Source organism: Embiotoca jacksoni, unplaced genomic scaffold, assembly GCF_022577435.1.
Source record: "Embiotoca jacksoni isolate LCO1_2020_lvr unplaced genomic scaffold, fEmbJac1.0.p SCAF_15, whole genome shotgun sequence".
Taxonomy (NCBI): Eukaryota; Metazoa; Chordata; class Actinopteri; family Embiotocidae; genus Embiotoca; species Embiotoca jacksoni.
In genome coordinates, this window is record NW_027185285.1 from 3,975,655 (window position 1) to 3,996,108 (window position 20,454).

General features: G+C 41.3%; 4 protein-coding genes across 8 annotated transcripts; 2 read left to right on the top strand and 2 right to left on the bottom strand.

Annotated features, from left to right (window-relative positions):
- Window positions 1-889: 889 nt before the first annotated feature.
- Window positions 890-6,096, bottom strand: asf1ba (anti-silencing function 1Ba histone chaperone). Of its 2 annotated transcripts, none has more exons than XM_069148952.1 (5): window positions 6,014-6,096; window positions 5,708-5,823; window positions 4,803-4,918; window positions 4,215-4,391; window positions 890-1,673 (listed from the first exon to the last, which is right to left on the bottom strand). In XM_069148952.1, the coding sequence occupies exons 2-5, from the start codon at window positions 5,814-5,816 to the stop codon at window positions 1,482-1,484; spliced, it is 594 nt and encodes a 197-aa protein (XP_069005053.1). In that variant the 5' UTR covers window positions 5,817-5,823; window positions 6,014-6,096; the 3' UTR covers window positions 890-1,481. The 2 variants fall into 2 exon arrangements, with proteins under 2 accessions (XP_069005053.1, XP_069005054.1); XM_069148953.1 differs by lacking the exon at window positions 6,014-6,096 and adding an exon at window positions 5,928-5,998.
- Window positions 6,097-7,629: 1,533 nt separating this feature from the next.
- On the top strand, window positions 7,630-11,874 carry crb3a (crumbs homolog 3a). 4 transcript variants are annotated; one of them, XM_069148956.1, is made up of 5 exons: window positions 7,630-7,892; window positions 8,144-8,232; window positions 8,540-8,744; window positions 10,432-10,475; window positions 10,574-11,874. In XM_069148956.1, exons 3-5 carry the CDS (start codon window positions 8,654-8,656, stop codon window positions 10,778-10,780), a joined length of 342 nt encoding a protein of 113 aa, XP_069005057.1. In that variant the 5' UTR covers window positions 7,630-7,892; window positions 8,144-8,232; window positions 8,540-8,653; the 3' UTR covers window positions 10,781-11,874. The 4 variants fall into 4 exon arrangements, with proteins under 4 accessions (XP_069005057.1, XP_069005059.1, XP_069005058.1 ...); XM_069148958.1 differs by having other exon boundaries at window positions 8,150-8,232; XM_069148957.1 differs by having other exon boundaries at window positions 7,875-7,910.
- A 1,029-nt stretch (window positions 11,875-12,903) lies between these two features.
- Window positions 12,904-15,850, bottom strand: tubb4bl (tubulin, beta 4B class IVb-like). Its single transcript, XM_069148954.1, has 4 exons — window positions 15,689-15,850; window positions 14,658-14,766; window positions 14,413-14,523; window positions 12,904-14,289 (listed from the first exon to the last, which is right to left on the bottom strand). Exons 1-4 carry the CDS (start codon window positions 15,743-15,745, stop codon window positions 13,232-13,234), a joined length of 1,335 nt encoding a protein of 444 aa, XP_069005055.1. The 5' UTR covers window positions 15,746-15,850; the 3' UTR covers window positions 12,904-13,231.
- Window positions 15,851-17,087: 1,237 nt separating this feature from the next.
- On the top strand, window positions 17,088-20,376 carry LOC138197651 (nuclear factor 7, brain). The gene is made up of 6 exons (XM_069148508.1): window positions 17,088-17,691; window positions 17,883-17,978; window positions 18,060-18,290; window positions 18,365-18,387; window positions 18,477-18,595; window positions 18,697-20,376. The coding sequence occupies exons 1-6, from the start codon at window positions 17,299-17,301 to the stop codon at window positions 19,233-19,235; spliced, it is 1,401 nt and encodes a 466-aa protein (XP_069004609.1). The 5' UTR covers window positions 17,088-17,298; the 3' UTR covers window positions 19,236-20,376.
- The last annotated feature ends 78 nt before the right edge of the window (window positions 20,377-20,454 follow it).

Below are 20,454 nucleotides of genomic sequence, written 5' to 3' on the forward strand. Positions count from 1 at the left end.
ACCGAGGTGCTAATCTCGAGGCCTTTACAGTCGAGACCAGGGAGGCGAATCTGGTGTCCAGGTTGCTCTTTTTTGTTGTTGTTTTTTTTTGTCCAGCCGCTGCTTGTTAAAACGGATGTCTCTCCATTCGTATCTGACCGAGCCGTCAAGAGCAATGGCTTCCTGGAACCGACCACCTGATAGCCGATTCCTCAGATCAACAAGAACCCTTCCATTAATCTTCAGACCGCAAGGGGAAACTCCAGTCGTCCATCGACCAGGTCCCGCCTTTGCTCGTCCCCGATTGGCTCCGCGCACGGACGCTGGGCGGTGACAGAAGTCACAAGTCGAGCGCCGATTGGATGAGCGCTATCGCGTCCAATCGTTGCATTGATGCGATTCGCCTGTCAAAAAAAAAAAAAAAAAAAAGCTTTGTCCCGCCTCCAGGACTCGCTAGCACCCAATACGCCCCATTGCTGCAACCGTGTTTATCTTCGAGCTTTAAATGATCAGCTGTTTGAATTTATAGGACTGAATTTATCGGAGAAGATAAACCAATCGCACATATTTTCCAGTCGTCATCCTACTTGCAGTCAAATATTTTCCAAAATGACTAGCTTAGCCACCCCCTTTAGCCGACCAGTCTGTGATTGGGTGTGACGTGAACACAGGCTATTTTTAGTAAAATGTGAAAGTATGAGGGGATACTCACTGATATTTGTGTTACACAGCTGGCACTCAATTGTGTTTTACTGTATAGTGATAAAACGATAATACATGTACAAATACATACTTAACAATGGCATGTGTTTTCCGGTTAGACTCATTTTGTAATCACGCTTGGATAACATGTGCAAACAAAATAATCCAAGTAACTAGGAGGGACACGCTGTAGTTATTCATACACAGATACAAAACAAATACATTGCTGTTTTATTTGAAACACAAATATTGCAAACAGGAGAAAAACAAAGGGTGGGGGGGGGAACAATGAGGAAGTTATATAGCCCATCAAAAACTCCACAATCTAATTGGGGAAAAGTTGAAATGCAATTTGAACACAAAACATAATATCAGATTATGAAATTCTTGCACAGCAACATATTGAAATTTATTTGCCTATTGCTTCAGGGCCGAAATCCTCTTAACTGGGTGTAAATCCATTCTGCACCAACAAAAGGAAGGAAGGTGAATCAAACAACAGCTTTCTGTTACAGTTCAGTTCAGCTGCATCTTTTCACAGTCGCCGTTTCCTTTTCAAGGAGCTACCCATCTATTAATAAGAATCATCCAGTAAGATGTTTATTATCTTCCATGGATTTGAAACCCAAGTTGAGAGTCCATTTTTGAGAAGTTTCAGTGAAGTAAGAGCAGCTGTAAGGCAGGGATGTCTGTACATCAATTTATCCACACTAGAATGTCCATAGGCATTCTTCAAAGAAAAGGTCTCGTGCTGTCAGTTGTCACCTTTTGGGCGGGGGGGGGGAGGGAGGGGGGCATCTCTATAAGCAGTCCATAGAGTTATCTGGCAGTATCCCCAAAGGTGGGGCCTTTCCTGGGAGGCAGGATGGAGGGAGCATGGAGTTTGAAGAAGGATCCACATTTTCAGAGTCTTCCATTCGCTCTGCACAGCCCTCCCAGTTTATGTGGAATCTGGTAACACGTGGGTTTGATGCCAGAATATTTCTCTGGAGCTGAAAAGGAAACACACAAAAAGAAATACCCAGTCACATTCACCTCTTGATATCATGGTGCGAGGTGTTCTTATATGATTGCATTTACTTGTACAGTTTTATCAAAAACAGATAATATTGCCAATATTTCTGAATGTTAATGTGGTATCTGAGTGCAACTGATACAAGCGATCTAACCATTGTCGTAATATTATATTAAAATGCACGGTACACTTGCCTGTCACAGGGATCTGTGTGTAATAACTGGGATTAAGAGAAACACAATGTCTTCCTAAACATTTAACAACCTAAATGGAAACACTGGGATCACTTGAAAACCTTTAACATTTCACAAATTGACTGATTATTTTCCCTTTAGCTGTAGCTTATATTTGCAATTTCTACATGCAAAAATACACACACTACTATCCGGCACAATTACATCCCACTTCACTTATTCTCCATAAAACAGGGTAACAAAGGATGAACCCAATGCTACCAAAATCTGTTTATTCAACAAGTAATCACAAATAGCTGTATATTAACCTACATGAAACTACAAATACAACAAGCTGTAACCAGTGTAATCCCTCATAACACTATTTTCTTTTGCACCTGTGAGTGAAAGTTTTCGTTCCAAATGTCAGCCACCTTAAATATGTGACACCTACAATCAAAATCCTTTGTTATTACAGCAAAACTCACAGCGGCTTATGACTGAAGTTTCCATCTGAATGAACAAGACTGCTCACAGAATAGTAAAATATCTACTTAACAAGTTACATAACCAAGGGAATGTGATAATCAAACAATCAGGGCATTTTCCATTCCAAAGGGCAAGCTCGGCCTCGAATCCAGGATGCATTAGTGCACCATGCTGCTCAATGTCTGCCTTTCTATTTCAATAGTTATTATAACTCAACATCACAGAGTGATAAGAGTTATCTAGTGTACTCTGTCTTTCAATTATCTTTTTTTTAATTTTTGTATGTCTAGATTATGTATTTTTGAAGAAACGTTTTAGTTTGACTTTTGTTCTTTGAAGAGACCACTAGAGAACACTAAACTGTATATTGAAGCTCATGAAAAAAACATTTCATTGCAATTGCTACAAATGAAACATTGTTAATTTTGAAGGGAACAGCAGTAAAAAAAAAAAAAAATAAAAACAGCCCCTGCAGCGAACACATAAGAATGAGTGTTCCTTCAAATGTTAATTCACTGTTAGTTGTTATTAAAATATGGTAAAAAAAAAAGGAGCAGCAGAAGTCGTGACAAGATATCAAAAACCAAGAAAACATTCAGTTAAAACTGCACATCTGGGAGGAAAGGAAAAGCAAAACCTTCAAATGACTGCATAGGAGCTGGAGATTTACCATTCTATTATGCACTGTGACGCACAAACAGGGTGCACATGGACGAGTCATCAGGAGGAAGCCTAATCTACAACTTTGTCACAAAATTCAATGTCTGACATAATCAAAACAACACTTGGATTGTTTTGGAAACAAGTGTTGTGGAGAAATTCGTACAATGACCAAAGGTTGCTGTGTTTGGAGAAACAAGACAAGGTCAAAACTTAAATTTTTGGCTGAACCTTATATGAAACGCTAATTGGCTTTGTTTTGAAACAAGAGCCTTTCAGGCCGTTAGGCTCGGAGGAGCGGCAGCAGTCATTCGGTCACTGCACCAAACTGAAGTGGTGAAGAGCGGGCTGAGACGTAATGTGGCCTATCCATCACCAATGGTCATGAACTTTCAGTACATGGGACATAAAGAATGAGATTGCAGAGTGACTTGGGATCCCCCAAACGAGCTGGAGTAAGATTAGGGGAAAAAGGACGGCACTATTTTTCTGTTTTGCCGCTGCCGCCGCCACCACCTTAATGAGACTAAGTGGTTAAGGTGAGATTAACTTTTCATTTGAAATTCACACAGTAATCTTTATCACTTGGTCACTCGTTCAGTGACTGGTATTTGCGTTTATCGGGCTGGCCCGGCTGTTGCAGTCAAGCCAAAAATGGAGGAGTATCTGATGTACGAAGACCTTTCTGCTGTTTGGCACAGGGGTAAAAGTATTCTGCTTTCGGGTTATGCTGCTCCCAGTAGCACAGGAAGCAGTGCCACTAAATATTTATACTAAATATCAGCTAATTCCAGGTGAAAATGCAGCGTAAGTTAAAAAGTAAAACTGAAAACAGGCTGGTCTCTACAAGAGGAAAATTATCTAAAGCATACCTTAAACTCCACCTTGACACTTCTTCAAGATATGGGGGTGTTTATTGAGAACTAACTTAGCAGGGTGTTTCAACTTTTTTTTTTTTTTTTTTTTTTTAAATGTTTTTGCAATTACTGTATACATTTTGTTATTATTTTTCAAAGTTCATGAAATGAATAGTGATATTTGAAGAATGATTCATTTTTGATTTGTGCGTACTGCAAACGGTATATTTACTTCAAAAAGAATCAACAAGTCTCCCCAAGTCTTGCACACAACTGTGTTACCATCCACAGTATTATTTTACCCCAATGATATAAAGTTAAATGAATGATTTGTCTGACCTGTGTGTAGTCTGGCTTGATTGGAGGATTTTCACGAAGCTCTGGGTCCGTGTACTCGTTGTTCACATAGTAACCGATGCGAATGAACTCCTGGCCACGATATGTGCAGGTAATCAGCACTACAGTTACACCGACAGCATCGCTTTCAGGGATCAATCCGGTGTTTGGAGCGTCGGCCTATTAAACAAAAAACAACACAGGACATGTAAAATTTGATAAGCATATTACCTCCAGTTTGGCAATAACTGCGGAGCTGCATTATTGTCATGTAGCCAGATGAATCGGTAGTGAGAACAGAAACTGCAGGATGATCTTCAAATGTGTAAAAGTGGCAGATTGTAATATTTGATCTGTTACTTAAAACGCTATACAGGTGAGAAAGAAAACTGACCAAACCTTTACAGGCAACATGCCTTTGCTGATTTGCAAGGTATAATAGCAGGCTGCAATTTCCAGTTGAATGAAAAAAAAGTGACAGACAGTTCAAGTATAAGACATGTTTATGATGCTGAAGCTCAGCTAAACAGCATCTTTTCAAGATACAAACTTGAGATAACGCCTTTAGTGTCATGTGTCAACCAAACGCACCTGAAAAACAAACATATGTCTGCCAGCAGGTACCGGGCCAACCAAGACGGAGTCGAGGACTTGGTCATACTCTTCACTCTCTGCTGAGCCAACGTAAATGATCTTCCATTCCAGGTCTGGAAACAAAAAAGGAGGCTAGTGAAGTGATGTTTCACAACAAACAAAAAAAAGCTGAACACCCCACCACCCCCGAAACCTATTAGATGATGCATTTGAATAAGTGCTGATTACGAAAGCTTTAAATATTCACTTTTTTTTTTTTTTTTAACTGCTTGCTTTATGTTTTTACTGCAAAGTGTATGGGGCGACTGCACTCTAAATAAAAACGTATTGATTGATTGAATAATAACTAAAAAAAAAAAAAAAAAAAAAAAAAAAAAAATGGCCAGAGGTAAGGCTTCTCACATACAAGAAGTTTCTTTCGGTTTCTTATCTACTAATCAAGAAATGCATCCAGATATAGTCGCACACAGAAATGTAGAGACATACAAGACACGTTTGAGTCAATGCAAAGAGCTAAACTGTGATGCACACACGTTCATGTTTACAATCCACACATGATCTTTGTTCCAGGCGTGACTAGATGGCAGAGGCCTGTAGGAGGACCGTGGTAGGTGCAAGTTGGGTGCACTTAAAGGTGCATTATCACGAAAACAAAAACAGTCGTCGGCATTAAATGCCCGTTTGTGCGATTCTCCAAGATGACTTTATTTGGATAACTTTGGAGATATGACCCCCCCGAAACCCCACAAGCTGCATCACGTTGCCTTTTAAGTAACTTTGCCTCTCATCATTTAAAATCCAAACCTCTCACAAAGCTCGTGTTGTGTTAGCCGTTAGCTATTTTACAGACCGAAACCGCACCGGACTGTCGCTTTTAGCCTGCGACGAGCAGCGGTACCCACCTTCAGGGAGGTCCTCCATGCACTCAAACGTTATCTCAAACTGAAAGGGGTTTCCGAAAGGACTCGGGTTATCCAGGACAGCCACATTCAACACCTGTACCTTCGCCATTGTTGCTCTACAAAAAGAAAAAAAAAAAAAAAGAAAAAAAAAAAAAAAGGGGTCAAATCAAAAACAATCGTTCAAACCGGTTTCCCGGGGAATGCTTTAAATGCAACACACCGTCAACAAACGCCAGCAGAATAATAAGCCAACACAGCTTATGGTTGTATCGGTCTTCCTTATACGACTAAACCCACGCTACTCACTTAATCAATGCTCGATATGACGAGGTATCATTAAATTTGAGAATAGGTTGCCGCTCTCCCGCCGCTTTGACTGTCCTACCCAGGTTTCCCCGCGTCTACGGCAAGCTGTACGTGCGTGACAGAGGGGCCGCCTCCATTAAAACAAAAGGCAAAGTGCCTCTATACCGCCCTCTACCTGCACGATAACAGAAGCCAGGGGCCTAGAAAACCCTGCTGCATGCTTACGTTAGTAACGGTAACTATAAACAAATAATTCCTCTCCTGACTGGCCAAAGTAAACCAAGACGCCAACCGAGTTCAATTTATATTGCATGCTGCAGGTATTTTACAGCTGTTTTTATGTGCTACAGTTTCCATAAATAGCCTACAAGTAAACTTCATGGTGTCCCACCCCAGAGATATTTGGCCCAGTTCAATCCAGTGCAATATACCGTAACCTTGAGTTCAATTTATATTGCATGCTGCAGGTATTTTACAGCTGTTTTTATATACTACAGTTTACATAAATAGCCTACAGGTAAACTTCATGGTGTCCCACCCCAGAGATATTTGGCCCAGTTCAATCCAGTGCAATATAACGTAACCTTGAAAATGAACCTTGAAACGGTACTCTGCAGAACAGAAATTAATATTATACGCTTTAGCTTCACAAATATTTATTTTAAGACTATTAATGTGCTGTCATTGTACATGTGACACCCTAATTTGTGTTTGTAGTCTCTCCTGGCAGCTGATTAATACAGGATGTCAAATATTTTGCGAGCAGTAAAATGTATTGTTGTCAAACTTAATGTACAGGTGCTCCGCTGGCCAGCGGATCAAACCTGGACAGACTTGATATCAAACTTGTTGTCCTTTCAACAAGAATATTTCACTATGTATATGATGCTGCAGTGACTGACTTAAATGCAAGAACAAATGGAAAATACAACAAGACGGACCGCCACTTGTTGATGGATTTTCTTCAGTGCCATCATCTTGCAGTAAAATTGTGTTTCTATTTCTATTTTTAAAATGTTTTTAAGTAATTAACATGCAATGACTCAACATCCCAAATATGCAGTGATATTACTGCCTCTTTTCCTTTCCACAGTTGTACATAACGAACTGATACCATCACTTTTCGGTTAATTTAGACTTTGTGACTCTATAAAGTGTCAGACTAATGCATAAATTACTGTGAATCAAACATCAAATTATGATTCCTGAATATTGTATTGCTGAAATACTAACAGACAGCACAAACTGGCACTGGGCATCTCGTCATTGTGTCTCAACGCTGTCGTAAAGAGTGATTTTCCACAGTGCTTTTTAAGAACGCCTCAGTTTTCTCACACAGTCCACATGAAAGTCTGACCAGCACAGATTAAGGCCCGCGTAGAGCAGCCTACATTTTCTTTGCCCCTCTGAGTCTGAGAAGGGGAGATTAGGGTGAGGATTAGAGTCCACTGAACCAGCTGGTCTCCAAATTCATCCTTCAAATATCTCAGGAATGCTGATATCCTTTCTCATATGATGGAAAACGTGAAACCTGATGGAGGCGCTATTTCGTGCCACCACCACCACCACCATCAGCAGCAGCAGCAGCAGCCAGGTTGCTTAGGTGGGCAGGGAGTACAGTCCCACACATTGTGCTTCTACAGGTTGGAGCAAGTGAGAGAAACCTAGCATTAGAGCCTCCTCACAACACTTTATATATCAAGTGTCAGAAGATGATTAGACATAAATGAGATGAAAAGTTCTTGTCTATTTGAAGGATTTAAAAAAAAAGAAAGAAAAAAAAGATATGGCAACAGGAGAGATCGGCCCAGCTCTGCTTCAGTAACCTGCGCTTTTCTTCGACTTTTGTACAAAGGAGGATCTGTCCGCCCTGCTGCAGGTAGATAACTGCGCTCAGGTAGTGTAACACGAAACTAAACCATGTGACCAATGGCGATCTGAAGAGTAGACGGGGGGGGGGGGGGGCGAAAAAAAAACTGCTTTACATAAAAGACCAACTGAGGATGTAGTCCGATACTGAAGGACCCATTCAGGTGTTTTAGTGGCAGCAGACGAGGCTACTCTGGATTTAAGATGTTACCCGTAGTTTTTCAGCGGAGTGATATTTGTTGCACTTTCATTTATGACAAGGTGAAGCGGAAGTAATTCATTCGTGAGGAATCAACCTGTTTGATGTTTTCCCGTTTTGCTTCGACCATCTGAAAACAGTCGGATCAAAGGTATGTGTTAATTCAATTTGTGGAAAAATAACGTCAGCCTGCAATTATACTATTGTTATGATAACAATAATAATAATAGTGCTGCAACTGATAGGGGGTTAAACTTTAAAGCTGCATTACACAAGTGCTTTTAATAGCCTGTTATTTTCCTGTGGTGTGAGCAGGTTTAATAGTGATTCAACGTCAGGCTGAATGTGACTCAGTTGTTGCTGTTATATCTGCCTGACACAACTTCAAGATTAGTATACAGGAGTGTCAGCTCAAAAGGATGTTTGCCTTCAAATGACTGATAATAATGTATCTTCAGCTGTTCAAGGAGGGACATAAATCCTGACTTTGTCCCAATGAAATGGACCCAAGCTGATGCCCCGAGCTCCCAGTGTGTGCCCTCCTCACTTGGGCCTGCAAGTGACGGGGAGAGATGGCAGCCTGTGCGGATGTGCTGCCCGCCATACCTGGAGTTGTGCTTTGGAGTGTTTTACTGCTGGTGCTGAGCAGTAATCCTGCGTGGGGTGAGTTGGTAGCCAGCACTCCCATACAAATGAGGCATCCTTCTGACCACACCAACACTCACGCGCACACATATACACACAGCATTAAATCCTATAATGACAAATAAGAAAACTTAGGATACATTCTTAGGAAAATCTCAGACGTGTGTGGGCTTGTTGGCATTTTGTACAAACATTAGACTGAGAATAAAGACACTGCACGGTGAGTAAGAGATATTTACTGTTCGTCTTATCTTATCATCAGTAATCGTGCGCACTGTACAAAAGAATTCAATTTCACAATGTATTCTGCTTTCTTTTGTAGCCATGGCTGCCCTCTTCTGTCACCCATTGCAATTTCTTATCAAGTTGTACTTTTGTCCTTGCACAGTTTACTATTTACCCGAGTTAATGATTGACTCAGAAAAATGGTAGGGGAGGGGTTTTCAAAACTAAACGTGACTCTTTTAAAGCTGAACAATAACAAAACAACAATAGACTAGATTTTTTTTTTTCCTGTTCTATATTTTCAAGCAGTGTGTTGTTTGACTCAGCAGTTTGTTTTAGCCGCAGTACACTCTGCTCTCCCGAGCCCCCTCCTTATTTGCTCTCCTGGCCAAGTAGTTACAATGTAGTTTCATGATGTAACTTAGTAATCACACGGCTGGTCATGGCTGGTAACAACAGTGGACTGCTGGGTCATCTGGAAGACTTATCTGTAGCCTAGAAAGTGGGCAGTGACTTCTCTTTTCTGCCTATTTGGCCTGTGTATTGAAAATAAAATGTGAGGTTTCATGTTAAAAAAAAATACACACATTTAAATGTGGACCATGTTGTATACAGAAACCTACTGAATATTTCAGTCAGTTGTTTTTTTTTTTGTGTGCATTTTTGCCTTATGGGCATACATTTTTTTGCCATTAGTCGTTATTGGACTCACAAACACATTTTATACCATATTTTAAAGATCCCTCTGTAAGCCTGCATTTTGTTAAAAGTGTACATGCAAGCAATAGTTGGACATAGGGAAATATTGTTGTTTGCTTTCTCACTGACAGTTTGACGAGAAGCTTATAGCTTGACAGTGAAACTGGAAACAATTTAAATTACTTTCTAATGAATCTAAATTAACTTTGTATTTCATTATGAAAGTTGAATGGGAGTCTATGGAGCCGGAGGCTTTTTGGAACCGCCCCCTAGCTGCATTCGGTCGTATTGCAGGTGAAGGCACTTCCGTATTGGCCTCATTTTTCAGACCCAGAAGCTATGTCCACTTTTATATATAATCTATGTTTTAATCTGAACTGAAACAGAAATGTAAAAACAACAATTCACCGTGTTACAGGAGGTTATGTGCTGGACTATTTCCTTGCCAGAACCTTTGATGCCTGGAAACTGGTCCAACAAACCCATTACATTTGGGGAAAATTTCAAACTTCTCATTTAAAATCAACCAGATTACAGGCAAAAAAACCTGGTTTCTTCAGTGGTGAACTGGTTCAACAAAAAAAATTACCAGCACGAGCCAAGTTAAACTACTAGTTAAACAAATAGCAGATTATTAGTTAACTAGGAAATTAAGTAAATAAATAACTCAATAGTTGACCGGCAGACAAGAAGGCCATACTTAATTGTGTGAAGTATGCACAGAGCAGTGAATTAGCCTGAGAGGAGTTTTTGATTGACAGATTTCCTGATGTTTTCACAGGGAATTACACTCTTCCAAGAGGTACCCGTTCTAATAATGCTACAGTGAGTAAAAAACTTGAATCATGATCACTATAAATAACATTAGAAAGTATCCAATGTCATCAAACGTTGTTAACTGTCTTATGTTTTTCCATTTGCAGGGATCCAACGTTGCAGCTATTGTGGTCCCAACAGTCACGCTGGGTGTTCTGCTCATAGTCCTGGCTGTTCTTGCCTTCTTCTGTGTGGTGAAAAAGAAGAGGCAGACTGAGGGGACGTACGGACCCAGTGCCGAAGAGCACTCTGGCTCACGCGGCGTGGCCGCACCAGACGCATTAAAGCTACCAAAGGAGGAAAGACTCATCTGAGCTTTTGTGCAAAATCCTGAAAGGATGTAAGGAATGGAGTGCAAACACTCGCATGGCAGCGTTCCTGTGAACTGTGCCCTGAATGAAAAACTTAAGAAGAGGACAGAGACTGATCTTACTGCTGCATTTCAACAAGCACTGAATTGTTCCTGCATGGTGCTCTGAGGAGACGTGCCTGAATACATCTTCTAGTGGATTTTAGGAACAATTGAACAGTTCAAAGAGGTCTGAATAATTCTGCTCAAGCGAAACAGGAGCTGCAGTATTTCAGCACCACTAATGATTTTAGTTTAGAGATGTTTGTGGCCTTAATATACAATTCATGTACCTGTATTTGTTTTGTTTCTGATTAGGAATTCATAATTTCACTGAGAACTCTACAATGATCTTTTACCTCAAACTCTATTTTCTTTTACTTTTCAGTGCATTTTATTTGAAAAGGACACAGATGCACAAATGTCTTTTTTTAAATCATAATAATGGATGTAATCAAACATGTTAACATAATGAAAATACTTTGGATTTTCAGGAACCTAATTTGTGGTAAAAATGAAGTTACACTTGGAAATCAAGCAAAAGCAAACTGTTGTTTACACTTTGAAGTATTCGTTGAGAAATCGTTCTAAGTTAAAGCCACATTACCTAAACATTTCATCAGATCGACCTGCAGCACATAACTGATTGTAATCAAGCGGAGATGTTTTACATTGTCACGGCATGTTTATTTATGCTTTTGTCAAATAAATAACAGAATATTTGTATAATATTTTTTTGAACTTTATAAAGAATTTCAAAATCTGAGGAGAGCCCGGGAGGAGCAGGAAGAAGTTGCTGTCGTGAGGGATGTCTGGGCCACCTGTGAGTTTTATTTAAAATACATGATTTTACTGATTATTTACTGTATGCAATCCCAGTCAAAATAAGATATGGGTATGAAATAGGGGAACATAGGAGAGCCTAAAAAGTTTACACAGCACTGCAAAAAATGTAAATAAGCCATGTTTGTGCACTGAGTCATAATATGATAAAACAGCTCTGCAGATAAACACTCCTGCTAGTCAGAGAGTGAAAAATTCAGCCCCTCAGTGTACTGAAGAAGGTTATAATGTTGTGAAAAATCATAGAGTCTAATCTTTTATTTACAGGCCTTTATGTCTGTTAACAAGAAACCTATTTGGAAACTAGAGCAAAGACACCATGTATCATTAAGTTATTCTGTACAGACATACTGTGCACGTTCTGGTTCTCCGTGGATTCTGAATGGAGATAAGACATTTGTCATTCATACAGTCGTGTGATGTCAGCATTAGCAGGGTGATGAATGTGACAGGGTTTGGATTGCAATGAGCTTTCTAAATATGACATACATCAAGGTAAAATATAGGAAGGTTCCCACTGTCTCATCAGAGTATTTGAATCTCTGAGGTGAAATGATGTGTTACATTATAAAACAAGGGGGCAAAGCAAGATTTTGTTTATTTTAAAATCCTTGTTCACAGACCACATTATATGGAACGGACTGTCACTGATTGCCAACTGATGAGAAGAGCCTGTCTACAATTTAGTTGATTAGGAGCACCAAACAAGTAGAGATTTTATGACAGCGTTTGCATTGAAATTTTGTACAAATTCTTAAAAAGAAATTGCTCTTTATCAGGTTATTTACATTACAGCACATCCTGTTTTCTGACTGTGTGTCTTCCAGCTGCCAAAAATTTAAATCATGCAGTCTTTGTTGGTATTTTGCTGAATTGTTTCTAATCTACATTCTTATTGCATGAATAAAAAGCCAAACTGTATGAATGTGGACTTCAGAGACCACTTCTATATTCAGTACAAGATGAGCACCCTTGGTTTGTCACTGACTACAAACATTTGCCTTAAACTCATCTTTATTTATTTAGCAATCAAAGCCCAGATATTCAAACACTTAATTGTCATAAGGAAGTGTAAAGCTAGTCACCACTCAGTATTTAAATAGAAGAAGAATTTGTGGCGAAGAAACATCCCTGTCAGCATGTTGCAGGACACATTGTTACTTTCTGTAATTTCGGTGTTGTAAGGTCAGCAGAAATGTCAGTTCACATATAAAATATAGCAATAAAAACTCAGAGGCGTAAATGTGGCCTTGGAATGAGACTTTAATCATTCTCCAGCTTCAAGGCTTCACGGTTAAAATCACTTGCTTTTGAATCCAGCAAGGCAATGATGGGACAGATGTAAGGATGTCAATAATTCAGTGCATCCACAACATACAAAAACATCTTAACAAAAAACGTCACTAGTACCATTACACATCGATGTCTAACACTAGAGCAACAGTGATCTAGATGGTGACAAGTTGTTCAGAGCGTGGCGGACTATTCGATTTAAGATGGAGAGGGATGAGAGGATGGAGTCAGGGGGTGGGTGAGGTGAAATTAAGTTTGGCAGCGAGGTGAGCTGAGGATTTTATGCGACATCCTCCTCTCCCTCTTCCTCAAACTCGCCCTCTTCAGCGGTGGCGTCCTGGTACTGCTGGTACTCGGACACCAGGTCATTCATGTTGCTCTCAGCCTCGGTGAACTCCATCTCATCCATACCCTCGCCCGTGTACCAGTGGAGGAAGGCCTTGCGGCGGAACATGGCAGTGAACTGCTCGGAGATGCGCTTGAACAGCTCCTGGATGGCTGTGCTGTTGCCGATGAAAGTGGCAGCCATCTTGAGGCCACGTGGTGGGATGTCACAGACGGCGGTCTTCACATTGTTCGGGATCCATTCAACGAAGTAGCTGCTGTTTTTGTTCTGCACATTCAACATCTGCTCGTCCACCTCCTTCATGGACATGCGACCCCTGAAGACTGCGGCCACGGTGAGGTAGCGGCCGTGACGCGGGTCGCAGGCAGCCATCATGTTCTTGGCGTCGAACATCTGCTGAGTGAGCTCAGGCACGGACAGGGCACGGTACTGCTGGCTGCCTCTGCTGGTGAGGGGGGCGAACCCTGGCATGAAGAAGTGCAGACGGGGGAAGGGCACCATGTTCACAGCTAGTTTACGTAGATCAGCGTTGAGCTGGCCGGGGAAACGCAGACAGGTGGTCACCCCGCTCATGGTGGCGGACACCAAATGGTTGAGGTCTCCGTAGGTGGGGGTGGTGAGTTTGAGTGTGCGGAAGCAGATATCGTAGAGAGCTTCATTGTCAATGCAGTAGGTCTCATCTGTGTTCTCTACCAGCTGGTGGACAGAGAGGGTGGCGTTGTAGGGCTCCACCACTGTGTCAGACACTTTTGGAGAAGGCACCACGCTGAAGGTGTTCATGATGCGATCGGGGTACTCCTCGCGAATCTTGCTGATGAGCAGGGTGCCCATACCAGAGCCCGTACCACCACCCAGGGAGTGAGTGAGCTGGAAGCCCTGGAGGCAATCGCAGCTCTCAGCCTCTTTCCTCACGACATCCAAGACGGAGTCCACTAGCTCAGCTCCCTCAGTGTAGTGGCCCTTGGCCCAGTTGTTTCCAGCTCCACTCTGGCCTGTAGTCAAGAACATCACAGTTTACTGATGTAACATCCACAGGTAAGACAAAAATCAGTTCACTTGATTCGAATTTGAATACAGATGAGTGAATTTTTTTGAAAAAAATTGACACAGCTTACCAAAGACAAAATTGTCGGGTCTGAAGATCTGCCCGAAGGGACCAGACCTGACTGAATCCATCGTACCGGGCTCCAGATCCACCAGGATGGCTCGGGGCACGTACTTCCCACCTAAAACCAGGCACAATGGTTACACATTGCATAAAGCAGTTCATAACCAGAGATGAAATTCATTTTATACAGTAGAGCTCAGTAAGAGAAAACAGATTGAATGGTTGTGTATTACAGCTGAATGTGACGCCTACCTGTGGCCTCATTGTAGTAGACACTGATCCTGTCTAGCTGCAGATCACTGTCGCCATGGTAGCTACCAGTGGGATCAATGCCGTGCTCATCACTGATCACCTCCCAGAACTGAGAAAAAACAGTGTGGTAGGAGAGGAGGGGGGAGACTAAAGTTAATAAAAAAATAAAATAAAAAAAAAAACAGACTAAAAAGCAGTTCATATCATTTATAAATATATAAGAATATTTATATTTATATGTTTAAATAGCCAGATAAAAGGATAGGTAGATGGAATGCTTTGCATTCGTAGAAAGCTGCTGGTCTTTAATTCTCTTGAATAGAAGTCAAAAGAGCAGCCAATTATTCTGAAATAGTGCCTCAGGGGGTAATCAGGCAGATGGCAATAACCTGGTAAGTAACTGTCTTTCGTGCTATGCATATTAAACGTCAACAAACATAAAAATTATAGATAAAATCATACCAATGTTAAAATAACAAAATAATAGTTTAAATTAGTGAGTTATAAGATAGGGTTTCAACAGCAATTGGCTTGAAAAGAGTCATGGGTAAAAATAGCTCATAAATGAGGAGGGGGAGGGGAAGCTGCTCCTGCGGTGACCATAAGGTTATATTACTAATACAGTCGATCGCCTACATAATCGCCTGCAACATTCGAAAAAAAAAAAAAAAAAAAAAAACCCAGCAAAAGGACTTTTTTTGCATGCAATTGTTAAAGCTAAATGGTTTTTGGATGTTGCATACATATATTTGTCTATTGCATAAATCGGTGCTTGAATAAATATTGATTTGAATGTTAACCCTGCAGAGAACATCAGCGAGCACATCGCCTATGATTTAAAATTATAATGCAAAGCACGCAGCTTTAATGAAGAAAAGAAGAAGCACTGAGTTTCTAATAGAGAATTCCTTAAGGATGGACGAGAGGGCTCCTCTCGGCGCGGCCGAGGCGTGCCTGCATGAAAAGAATGCACAAGCCTCTGCAGAATGCAAAACAGAGCGAAGAAAATAAATCAGAAAAAATAGGCCTACCTTGGCTCCGATTTGGTTTCCGCACTGGCCGGCCTGCAAGTGCACAATTTCGCGCATTTCGGACAGATAGTCGAGAGGATGGTCGAGTAGGAGATGGGAATCCGAGCCGCGGAGTTTCACAGGATGATGGCTCCTGCAGTAGATTGTAGGGGATTTGTTACGCCGCCTCCAAAACCGTCTACTGGGCTGAATCGGTGGTGCAACTTGACGTCATCGCCATGGCAACCAAAGACCGGAGGAGAGAGGGAGGAACCAAAAACCCGTGGAAATGGCGGATAGGATGCGTGGGGCTGCATCAGACTCATTATTCTCACGGACCGAGTGAGCCCACAACCCCCACACCGCCCACACCCCCGACACACACACACACACGCGCACACACACACACACACACACACACACACACACACACACACACACACACACACACACACACGATAAACGTTTGACACCTACGCATCAAGGTCAGACGAGTTTTAACATTATAGCCAGAAAACTATCACAAGTTCATTAGTCACATTAAACATACATCCATGGCTTGAAAGGACAAGTAACAGATGTGTCAACTGGAGTTTGATGACTATTTGATACTTGAACAGTATAGGCTGATGTTACAGCAAAGTATCAAGGGTTTCTTGGTGCCAAAAGGTCTGCATGTTGCAACAGGATACAAAACAGGAAAGAAAACGATCAAGATGTGCAGCAATGAAGAGTGAACCGGTTTTGATTCTACATGGTTTTACTGGTTGGCCCATTTCTCTCTGGTAAATGATGGGCTTTATTACTTTAAATTAGAGTGGGATAATTCGTTTCACAATAAACACACCGACATACTTATGGGTTACAAAAGAGAAAACAAAACAAAACAAAATAATGACACCTGTGAGCAGAGACAGGTCAGCCACGAATGTAATTTCTTAAAGCTGATGGTGCACTCCAAGACTATGATTATCAGGAGTAGCTATTAACTTGCCAGAAAAGCCAGTATTGTATTTCATTACAAAATATTCTCTATCCTTATGTGTAAAAGGCAGATACTTCACTGCATGTTATTAAATATTCACACTAAGAATCAAGGAAGTTGTACAACAATGTTACTGTCACTAAATTCACAGATTTATGGATTTAGTTGCAGTTTTTTTTTTTTTTTTTTTTTACCTGGGAGTAAACTAGTCAGTGTCCAAGTGAATAAGTGCTGCACAGGATTTCAAAAGTAAGTTGTCAACATAGATGTTAAACTGAAACATTCACACTCACATCCTGACTGATTACATTCCAGACTTTCAACAAATTACCGACCAGTTTTCAGTCGTACACCGATTGGCCAATAGGGCTTTATTTCCTGCTTCCCAGCTGTGCAACGTACATTGCTCTTTCACATTACTCATTTCAAGTTACTCCCACAGAAGTCATGCACAGGAAAACCAAGAGCGTTAGCTACTTCGTGTCAAGAACAATAGAGAAGCGGTTAGTGCACTCTGAGGCTTTCAGGAGACGAGTTTAACCAGGCGTGCTAAATCATGTTGTTATTGTTGACAGGGGAGTTGTTAAGGACTTGAACGTGACGACTTATGCTGTTTGGCATTGTGGATTAACTTTATTTTACGACAATGTCACTCCCAGAGGAGGACCTTACATGCCCAGTGTGCTGTGACATCTTCACAGACCCCGTTCTGCTGTCCTGTAGCCACAGCTTCTGCAGGAGCTGCCTGAAGAAATGCTGCGACACGGGGCTACGAGAGTGTCCTGTGTGCAGGAAAAGGGTCTCCAAGTCCAATCCTCCATCCAATTTGGCTCTGAAAAATGTCTGTGAGGCTCTTGTGCAGGTCAGGAGGCAGAGTTCAGTGCTGGAGGAGGATAAGATGAACTGTCATCTGCATGGGGAGAAGTTAAAACTCTTCTGTCTGGTTGACAAACAGCCTATCTGTGTGGTGTGTCATTCTTCCAAACTTCACAAGACCCACGATAGTTCGCCTATAGAGGAGGCCCTGCTGGACTGCAAGGTAAGGGAAACAAACAAAACATTGTTAGCTGAAGTGACTGTTTAAGGGTAACACCTAAAAGCAGAATGTAGTTCCACAAGTCTGTCCAGATTGTGGTCCACACTTTGAGAGATGAGTCAAGGCTTAAAATATCCAAAAAACTCAAAACATTACATCTGATCTTTGCTGACTGAGGGCTGCTTGACTTTTAGGATGAACTCGCTTTGTCGCTCAAGAGCTTGCAGGATAAAGTGGACAGCCTCAAAAGAATCCATAAGACCTCTGCTGACATGTTCAAGTACATGAAGGTAACAGAGGACAAATCTTAGTTGTTAGGAATAAAATATGAAATACATTTCTGAAAAACGTTTCTGAACATCTCCATCCAGAGTCAGACACTGGAAACACAGAAAAGGATCAAGAGCCAGTTTGAACAGCTCCACCAAGTCCTCTACCACGAAGAGTCGACCAGATTAGCAGCGGTGAAAAAGGAAGAAGATGAGAAGATTGCCGGGATGAAGGATAAGATGAAGGAGCTTTCGGCAGAGGTGCAGTCCCTCACAGAGACCATCTCAATCATTCAGGAACAGCTAAAGGAGGACGATATAGTTCTGTTAAAGGTATGTGCCGTCCAGTTTTCAACTGTTTTCTCACTCTGAAAAAACTCCCTTTGACACTGTATTTTCTTCCCCAGAATTTTAAAGCCACTCAGGACAGGTAGGTTGCAATGAAAGTATGAGCTGACACTTATTTCATGCAAATCACTGTGACATATCTACAGAGTAAGACATCTGTTGTTATCACAGAGGTCAAAGCATGGAGCTCGGTTCAGACAACATGTACGGGTTACTGATCGATGTAACCAAACACCTCTGCAACTTCAAGTACACAGTCTGGGAGAAAATACTGGACCATGTAGACTACAGTGAGTAAACCCTGTTATTCTACTCTTCAGATTCAGCGGCTCAAAGACAGGAACTGTGCGGCCTTGTTTAACATATCGGTGTTCCTAATTTTGTCTTTTAGCTCCTGTGACTTTAGACCCAAATACAGCACACCCCTGCCTCATCCTGTCAGACGACCTCACTTCCCTCCACTACTCAAAGCAGCCGAGCTGTTGCCCTGACAACCCAGAGCGCTTCCACAAGAGCGCTGAAGTGGTAGGCATGACGACCCTGGGCTCAGGAAGTCACCACTGGGTTGTGGAAACAGGAAGTAATCACGACTGGCTCCTGGGTGTGGCCTCTTCGTCTGTGCCGAGGACAGCCGAGATCCCCGCCCGCCCTGAAAACGGCTTCTGGACTTTGTGTTTCCGGGATGCAAAGTTCAGGGCCATGACCTCGCCGCCGACCCTGCTGACAGTGTCAAGAACGCCCAAACAGGTCAAAGTGCAACTGGACTACAACAAGGGGACGGTGTCTTTCTTTGACCCTGTTGACAACACACTCATATATGCATTTACACACACATTCACAGAACCGTTACTTCCATATTTTTATACACAGAGCAGTCACCCGTTGAGAATAATGCCACAGAAGGTACTTGTCACAATGTTGCGGGAATAAGTGGATGAGTGATTTATTACCAAGTAGATCATAAATGCCATCGCAGAACTCCCATGATGGATGAAATAAATAAGAAATTAAAAGTTAAGTTTGGTAGATTAACCTGCTGTAATGTTAATCTATCCTAAAAAAAAAAAAAAAGGTAAAGTATTCTTCATCCAAGTCATTTTGATGCCTCAGAAACTCCTCTTAGAGAAGTAGTTTGACATTTTAGGAACGCTTCATCGCTTCTTTTTGTCTTAGAAAAAACACAACAAATTCCACAATGCGACACCTCTAAAGTTCAGCGATTAACATGCTACATCTGGTTTATTTGGTCAACACAAGACCAGAGGTGTGAAATGATAATAAGTGAGCATTTTAAAAGGGTAGTTAGTTGGGAATAATAACCTCCTGGAATCTGCCTGGCAAGTCTCCTAGCACATATACCCCTTAAAAATGATGAAACAGGGTTACACTTAAGTTATTTTATGGGTTAAACAAAGAAGATATAACGACCTTTAGAGGTGCTGGTAGGCAGATTTTGTTGCACTCAGGCAGAGCCATGCTAGCTGTTTGCCGCAGTTTTTAAGCTGTGCTAACTGACTGCAGGCCCAAACCACACAAACATGAGCGTGACATCAATCTTCTCATTCCTGCACAGCAAAGCTAATACATGTATTTCCCAAAATGTAGACCTATTCATTGAGCTACAATTTTCCAATCAGTCAAACCCTGAATAAAATAATGTGCAGTTTAAGTAAAAACTAAGTAAACATAAAAACTGTCATGAAAGTTATCAACTATTAGAACGGCTCTTTCTTTTGAAACAAGATGCTGAGTGATTGTGGCATTAGTCCTCTGTTGTGAAAAAGGTAAAAGCACGTTTGCTTTTGAAAATGATATGTTGAAATTAGTCCAGTGCTGAATTTTTGTGTGGCAAACACTTTTTTTTTTATTTTCTGATGTACTGTTTGACATATTCAGTGATTCCTCTACAACCATATTATGTTGGACTGGGATGGGAAGATGTTTGTAACCTGTTATACACTGTATGCACCTTAAAACATACACATCACACACACACACACACACACACACACACACACACACACACACACACACACACACACACACACACACACACACACACACACACACACACCTCATTTGCAGAAAGAATCAAGTTTATTGATCTATTTTGTACACATGGTGGCGCCAAACTCAAAGAAATAATTTG